An 8,100-nucleotide genomic window follows, 5' to 3' on the forward strand; every position below is an offset into this window, starting at 1 on the left:
AGAGCTAGTTCCAGGACAGGCTCCAAAACCACAGAGAAACCCTGTCTCGAAAAAATAAATAAATAAATAAATGAATAAATAAATAAAGATGGGAGAAATTACTTGAAAATTCACTGGGGCTTGGTCTGGTGGCTCTCACCCATAATCTCCTACCCAAGTACAAAGCAGGCCTGGCCCCATGCAGTTTCTGCAATCAGGTGAATTCAGGATCCTCTGGCCATAGGCATGCCTGCAATAGCAACAGTTTGGAAACAAAGACAAGGGGATCATTGCAATATGGAGGGCAACCTGGTCTTCATAGAAGGGTATCATATCAGATCCTATAAAAAAAACAAATTTAACATTAAAATTTAAGGGTCTGAGGGGCTGGAGAGATGGCACAGAGGTTAAGAGCACTGACTGCTCTTCCAGAAGACTGGGGTTCAATTCTCAGCACCCACATGGTGGCTCACAGCTGTATGTAACTCCAGTTCCAGGGGATCCGACACCCTCACACAGACATACATACAGACAAAATATCAATGCACATAAAATAAATGAATAAATCACCTTTTAAAAGACAATTCTAACATTTCTTTATTATGCTGGGACTTGAACCTAGAGACTCACTCATGGCAAATGCTCGACCATTGTAATTCCAGATCCTTGCTTTTTTTTCTTTTCTTTTAATTTTCAAACAGGGACTCCATAAGTAGCCTAGACAGTCATCCTACCTTAACCTTCTGAGTAGCCAAGGTTACCGGACTGGCCCTATATGTATTTATTTGTTATCATCATTATTGTTATTATCATATTCATTCATTTATTCATTTACTTAGAACCAGGGTTTCTCTGTGTAGCCTTGACTCCTCACTGTGTAGACCAGGCTGGCCTCGAACTCAGAGATCTGCCTCCCTCTGACTCCGGAGTGCTGGGATTAAAGGTGCGCGCCACCACTGCCCGGCTGAGATACTTATTTTAAATACTCTCTGAAAGTCGCTTAGGCAATGAACAAGAGGGCAGTTCTATCTGATGTATGTCGATTGAACGGAAAGCAAGAGGAGCCTGGTGAGTTCCAGATTGATGAAAAGCAAAGGATAGAGCAGGTAACACGTTAGACCCTGGAGGTTGGGCCAGGGAGCAAAAGATGCTGAATCAGAAAGGCTGAGCCTGGGCATCCAGTCCCACCGGGAGCTCGTGGACTAGGGTGCAGGGCTGACTTTCGCACGGTCTCGCCTCTCAGGATAGAACTGGTCCAGGAGGGGCGGAGCCCGGGGTGGGCGGGGCAGGCGGTGGGCAGCCCCCCGCCACGCTGCAGTTGCCTGGACATTCCTGGCTCTTCGGGCCGGGGCGGAGGAGCTCCCGGCAGAGCGTGCCAGCCCCGCCGGGATCGTGATCCGTGGGAGCAGGAACCAGGCGGTGGAGGAGCCAGGTGAGCCGGACCCCTGCACAGCGAGCCGAGTCTGGCTCTGGGCGAGCCCGGTCCCACACCGCGCTCCGGGACGTCAAGGGGAGAGCGGCCACAGAGCTGCGGAGCTGCCCCCTCCAGCCCCGGGGACCTTGGCGCCCGCGCGGCGGGAGTGATTGGGTGGAGGGGGCGGTAAATCAGTAACCCGCAGCGCACACAGGGCCTTTTGTCCCCCTCCGTTCAAAGAGCACCCTGGTCACCGTTCTAGTTACTTATTGCCCACCGGGGCGGGGGCGATGGGCCAGCTGTCTATGCAACTCTGCACGAGGACAGATGACTTGCACCTCTGTCCAAGAGTGACGGGGTGGGAGCACTAAAGTAGGAGCTCTGTCGCCCTTGGGTAACCGGCAGTGTGCTGGACATAACGATGAGGAAACCAGCGCTGAGAGAGAAGCGGTGACTTGCCCAGAGCTTCCCGTCCTGTGAGTGCGGGAGGGTGGAGAGCTCAGAGCTGTCTGTTGACAGTCTCTGGTCCCAAGTGTTGGCAACCGTCAGTGGCGGGACCAAGGACTCCGTGGTTGTGAGTTCAGGACAGTTGGAAGTGGGAATAAAATCTCCCCGACCTGTCCATCCTTTGGGGGCGCTAGAGAGACCCTCTCTGAGTCGCAGGGAGTGGTAGGACTCTTTTGCAGAGGACCCGACCAAACTAAAGAGAGGGGACAGGTCAAGGTTTTAAGATGATAGCTAAGCCGGAGGAATGGAGCTCACAAAGGTACAGGCAAGAAAGCAAACGTGCTGGATTTTAGAATCTCCTAAAGGAACTGGAGGAACAGATAGGGTGACTAACAAGATTGACACCGGCCTTTAAAATGAGGCCTAGAAAAGCTGAACTTGGCGTGTGGGCTTTAACTGGTACCAGCCGGGCTGAGGCAGGAGGCTCACAGTGTGAAGACCTGCTTGGTTTACAGAGTGTCAAAGCCAGCCTGCTTGATCGACTTGGTGAGCTTGTCTCAAAATATAAATAAATAAATAAATAAAAAAGGTAAAATAAGAAAAAAATAAAATGATGGCTTGCAGTTAACCCTTAAGCCTTAAACTGGGTCTTAGGGTGATTGGCCAAAAAAAAAAAAAAAAAAAAAAAAAAAAAAAAAAAAAAGGCTGGAAGTGGTGTTGTTACATGTCTTTAATCCCAGCACCTGGGAGGCAGAGGCAAGAAGATCTCAGTGAGTTTGAGGCCAGCCTGGTCTACAGAGTGAGTTCCAGGACAGCCAGGACTGTTACATTGAGAAACCCTGTCTCGAAAAGCAAGTGAGCAATTAAACAAACAAACAACAACAACAAAAAAAAAACCCTGCTGGAAGGTAGAAGGTGAAGAACTGAGATTCGTCCAGATTCCAAGCACGAAATGACCAGGACCTGGCCTAAGTAAGGGCAGGGGAAATGAGATACACTGAAGAATGGCTGAGGAGGTCAAATGGATTGACCGTAGGGGGGCAGTAGGTCAAGGAGAGAGGGTTAATGGTCAGAGTTCCCACTTTGGGAAAATATGGAACATAACTTTTAAGAATGGTGCTATTTTCTTCGACCTTACATATACTAAAGTTTCACTGATGCAAATCCACAAAGCAACTATCTGTGGTGACACACATTTTTTTGCTGCTGCTGTTGTTTGTTTGTTTGTTTTTTCAAGACACAGTACCTCTGTAGCTTTGGGGCCTGTCCTGGAACTAGCTCTGTTGGCCAGGTAGACCTTGAACTCACAGAGTTCCGCCTGCCTCTGCCTCCCGAGTGCTGGGATTAAAGGCATGCACCACCACTGCCCCAGTGACTCACACCTTTAATCCCAACACTTGGGAGGCAAAAGCTGGCTGATCCTTGGGTTCAAGTCCAGCCTGGTCTACAGAGTGAGCTCCAGGGCAGGCCAAGTTACACAGAGAAACCCTGTCTTGAAAAACCAAAACATAAACAAACATGAAACCAAATTCACAAGGCATTCCATACTTAAAAAGCAGGCTCTGGAGTTAGGGCTCTAGGTCAGCAGTCGAGCGCCAACCCAACATGAGCAAGGTCCTGGAGAAAAAGAATACTGATCCACAGACATCAGTCCTGCCCCAGACTAGGTGACAGGGCTGTATGCCCCTGGGACTACACTAGTTCCCTGCTCAAGTTAAGGCCTAGCTCTGGGTCTTCCTTTTGGGAAACAGGGATTCTGCATTTGGACAAGGGTTACTAGGTGCGGTGAGTGCGTGAGTTATACTTACCAGCAACCATTCGGGAGCAGAGAATGATTGGCTAAGGTCGGACAGAGGGTGCCAGGTGAGCAGTCAGTGTGGGGTCGGGGAGCACACCTCACCAATGCCCTGTGTGTGCTACCCCTCCAGGCATTGTCTCTTTTAACCCAGAAGCAATAATATGATGATAACGATCCAGAAAGGGACGAAGATAGGTCTTGGCAAGACTCGGGATTTGAGTTTGCCACTACCAGACATGTAAAATCTGTGTTATTTGCAAAACCAGCTAAACATGAAGCTCAGTGTAGTGTTTGCTTAGCATGCAAGGAGGTCTTGGGTTTAATCCCCAGTTCTGCAAAAAACAATAAGCAAAACCAAACAAACTCCTACATTGTCTAAGACAAAGCTGGGAGGGTACAAACCAACTGACGTGTCCTCGGGATGCGTTTCTGGCTCAGAGCGAGGAAGAATGTCCTTAATTTGGACAGTGCCTTGCCAGAGGCGAGCACCCAGCCGCTGGACATGGAAATGTCAGTAAAGCTGAAGAGTGGGGTCCTGTTAGACAGCGTCCAGATGCTGAAGGCTGGCCTTTCTTCTTTAACTCTTCAGCAATGAATTCATCTATTCAGCAAAAAATAAATGATGTGTACCGAGAGCGAGCGAAAGATATGTCACCATCCTTGCTTCCTTCCAAGAAAAGAATCCTAAAACTGCTCTTTCTGTGAAGGCATGCCAGGGTCTCAGTAGGACCCAAGGCAAGCAGGAAGTCCAGCACCCCCCCCCCCCCCAGCAGAACCTCCTGTGGGGAGGCCTGGGCCCTGGCAACAGCGGCGCTGGCTTCAGCCTTGGCTCTACTACTGTCTGGCTGGGGTTTGGATGAGCCTACTGACTGCTTTCTCCCTCCCTTTCAGGAAGGTGGTCAGCGGGAAGTCTGGCCTGGGTCCTGAGAACAGCTGGAAGGAAATGTGGCTGCTCTCGGCCCTACTGAGCATCCTTCTGGGGACACCAGCCTTGTTCCTTGAGGCCTCTGAGGAAATGGAGCTGGGTATGGCCTCTAAGGTGGGAGAGGGTGACAGGGAAGGGGCTTCTGGCTGAGCCAAGCTGGAGAGGATCCTGGCTCCGGTCCCAAGAAAGGGGCAACAAGGCAGGGCTCGAGCTTTGAGATTCACTCTCTGGTTCCCAGCAAGCACCCTCCTATCTGTATGTCTACAAGAGAGGATTAGCCTGGCAGGGCACAGAGCCTGGGCTAGGCTGCAGAGCCAGTGGTGAGCCTCTTGGCTGTATGTGTATGTGTGTGGTTGTATGCACTGGGCGTATTGGTTGGGAGGTCCAAGCAGCATGTGTGATGTGTGTACCGAGTATAGTGTGCCTTAAAAGTGTGGCATGTGTCTTGTATGGCACCTATAGCATGTACCTTGTGTGTATATGTGTGTGTATTTGGGGCAGTAGCATGTCTAGCATGTGTGCCAAGTGTGTGTGTGTGACAACTCCCAGAAAAAGTGTGGCATTGTCCCTATGCAGAGCATTTGTAGCATGTGGTTATGTGTGTGGGAGCAGCATGTGTCTGTCACGAGATGTTCCACATGCGTAGTAGCATGTTCTCTGTGTGCCAGGTGGGGGCTTGCCTCAGATGGAGCTATGGGTATCACTGACTTCTGCCATCTGCCCTCAGAGCCCTGCCTAGCCCCGACCCTGGAGCAGCAAGAGCAGGTGTTGACTGTGGCCCTGGGGCAGCCTGTGAGGCAGTGCTGTGGGCGTACTGAGCGCGGTGGTCACTGGTACAAGGAGGGCAGTCGCCTGGCATCTGCTGGACGAGTACGGGGCTGGAGGGGTCGCCTGGAGATTGCCAGCTTCTTCCCTGAGGATGCTGGCCAATACCTCTGCCTGGCGCGTGGTTCTATGACTGTTTTACACAATCTTACCTTGATTGTGGTTGGTAAGAGATTCTGACGGGGAGTTTAGGGGTGCCTTGGGAGAGGAAGTCTCTTCTCTTGGACTTCAGATGCCTTCCTTTGTCCCCCGAATAGACTCAGCCTCCATCAATAATGATGAGGACCCCAAGACCCTCAGTGGCTCCTCAAGTGGGCATGTTTACCCCCAGCAAGGTTGGTATGCCTTCTCATGGACTCCCCCACTACACATCTGGTGGCTGAGAAGAGACCTATATGGGAGCCAAGGTCACCTTAGTAATTAGGGATCCTAATTACTCTTCTCCCTATAGCGCCCTACTGGACACACCCCCAACGCATGGAGAAGAAACTGCATGCAGTGCCTGCCGGGAACACAGTCAAATTCCGCTGCCCAGCTGCAGGCAACCCCATGCCCACTATCCATTGGCTCAAGGATGGACAGGCCTTCCATGGGGAGAATCGCATTGGAGGCATTCGGGTGAGTCTTGGCATTCAAGCCCATCTGCTCCCCCATTTTCATTTTTCCCGTCTAGCCCCTCCCATAGATCAATATATCTAATGAGGAAGGCAATCACAGAGCCCCAGGCAATGGGCGGCTCTGGCTCAAGTTCCCAGTCTGCCACTCCCAAATTTTGCCCTTTTGTCCCCTCAGCCTTAGCAACAGGTGACTCCTTTTGTGTTCTGGTGGAGTTCTCACTGACCACGGCGATGTTTATAGGGATAGGCACTGAAGATTCATTTTTATTTATTTTTTTATTTTTGTGTGGATAAATACCATATGCATTGATGCCCACAGAGTCTAGAAGAGGGCACCAGACCCCTGGGAGCTAGAATTATATGGGCAGTTGTGGGCTGTCTGGGGTGGGTGCTAGGCAACAAACCTAGAACCTCCAAAAGAGCAGCAAGTGCTCCTAACCACCGAGCATCTTTCCAGCCCTGATAATGCTGCTTTTGCTTTTGCTTTTGGTTTTGTTTGTTTTTGTTTTTATTTTGTATTTTTTGAGACAGGGTCTCTCTGTAGCCCTGCCTGCCCTGGAGCTCACTAGTAGACCAGGATGGCCTTGAATTCACAAAAATCTGCCTTGCCTCTGCTGAGACTAAAGGCATGCACCACCTCACTGGGCGATACTGCTGTTTTTGAAATAGGGTTTTACCTTAGAGTTCAAGCTAGTCTCCAAGTGCCGCCTCCTGATTGGCGTCTCCTTCTGTAAAGCTGGAAGAAGTCTAGACTGGTAGGCGACACAGGCGTCAGCACCTCACTTTGAGGCTGAGCTCCACGCTGTGAAGAGGAACACGAGATTCAGACTGAGCAAAGACTAACACAGTGGTTCTCAACCTATGGGTCACAACCCCTCCGGGGGTCAAACGACCTTTACACGGGGGCCGCTTGTCAGATAGCCTGTATATCAGATATTTATATTACAATTCATAACAGTAGCAAAGTTGCAGTTATGGAGTAGCAATGAAAATAATTTTATGGTCGGGGGTTACCGCAATATGAGGAACTGTATTAAGAGGTTGTAGTGTTAGGAACGTTGGTTCTAGCACAAGGAAGCACTCCCAGGTAGGGTGCAGCTAAAACTCAAGACTCAAACTAGGGCTCAGACAATGTTTTTTGCTTGCTTGTTTGTTTGTTTGTTTGAGACAGTGTCTCACTGTGTAGTTTTGACTGGCTTGGAATCCATTTGTAGACTAGACTGGCCTTGCCTTCGCTTTCCAAGTGCTGGGATTAAAGACGTGAACCACCGTGCCTGGCCTTTAAATACTTTTTTTTTCCTTTTAGGATTTATTTGTTTTATTTGTATGAATGTTTTGCCTGCATGTATGCATGTGTACTTTGTATATGTCCTGTGCTGCAGAGGCTAGAAGAGAGTGTCAGATCCCTGGGACTGGAGCTACAGATGGTTGGGAGCCACCATGTGGGTGCTGGGAATCGAATCTGGGACCTCTGGATAAGAGCAGCCGGTGCTCTAAATTACTGCACAATCCCTCCAGCCCCTTTCCGATACTTCATACAGCCTTGTTCTCTGTCTAGGGAACTCTGGCCTTGGTCAGATCCTCTTGGGGCGTAGGGAGATTGAGAAGATCCCCATAGGCAGATTCTCTCCTCCCTCTGCCCTGGTCCCCTATGGACACTTCCTTTACTTCCAGCTGCGCCACCAACACTGGAGCCTGGTGATGGAAAGCGTGGTGCCCTCAGACCGTGGCACATACACGTGCCTCGTGGAGAACTCCCTGGGCAGCATTCGCTACAGCTATCTGTTGGATGTGCTGGGTGAGTGGATGGGCTGAGTGGCAGGATAAACAGTTTCACTTACCTTGGGCTCCAGCCTGCCCTCAGGGTGGGTATCAGTCAGTCTTAGAGGAGTCAAAGGATCTGAAGGGAGTAAAGTGGACCAAAGGAGCGGACGTCTGCCTAAAGGGAAGCGAGAAGGGCATCCAGGCAAATGGCACAGGCTGAACTCAGTTCTTAAGAGAGCAATGCAGCCGGGTGGTGGTGGCGCACGCCTTTAATCCCAGCACTCGGGAGGAAGAGGCAGGCGGATCTCTGTGAGTTCGAGGCCAGCCTGGT

At 50.5% G+C, this 8,100-nt stretch overlaps 1 protein-coding gene across 2 annotated transcripts in view; it reads left to right on the forward strand.

The window, feature by feature from the left end:
* Positions 1–1,326: 1,326 nt before the first annotated feature.
* Fgfr4 (fibroblast growth factor receptor 4) overlaps positions 1,327–8,100 on the forward strand; it is a 15,269-nt gene continuing 8,495 nt past the window's right edge. The window contains exons 1-6 of one of the 2 annotated variants that reach the window (XM_005355228.2): positions 1,327–1,411; positions 4,530–4,663; positions 5,291–5,554; positions 5,646–5,723; positions 5,840–6,006; positions 7,680–7,803. In XM_005355228.2, coding sequence (XP_005355285.1) covers positions 4,582–4,663; positions 5,291–5,554; positions 5,646–5,723; positions 5,840–6,006; positions 7,680–7,803 — 715 coding nt within the window. In that variant the 5' untranslated portion in view covers positions 1,327–1,411; positions 4,530–4,581. The remainder of the gene's footprint in view (positions 1,412–4,529; positions 4,664–5,290; positions 5,555–5,645; positions 5,724–5,839; positions 6,007–7,679; positions 7,804–8,100) is intronic. The other variant, XM_013349188.2, reaches the window with a different exon arrangement.

Source organism: Microtus ochrogaster, chromosome 16 (assembly GCF_000317375.1).
Source record: "Microtus ochrogaster isolate Prairie Vole_2 chromosome 16, MicOch1.0, whole genome shotgun sequence".
Classification (NCBI taxonomy): domain Eukaryota; kingdom Metazoa; phylum Chordata; class Mammalia; order Rodentia; family Cricetidae; genus Microtus; species Microtus ochrogaster.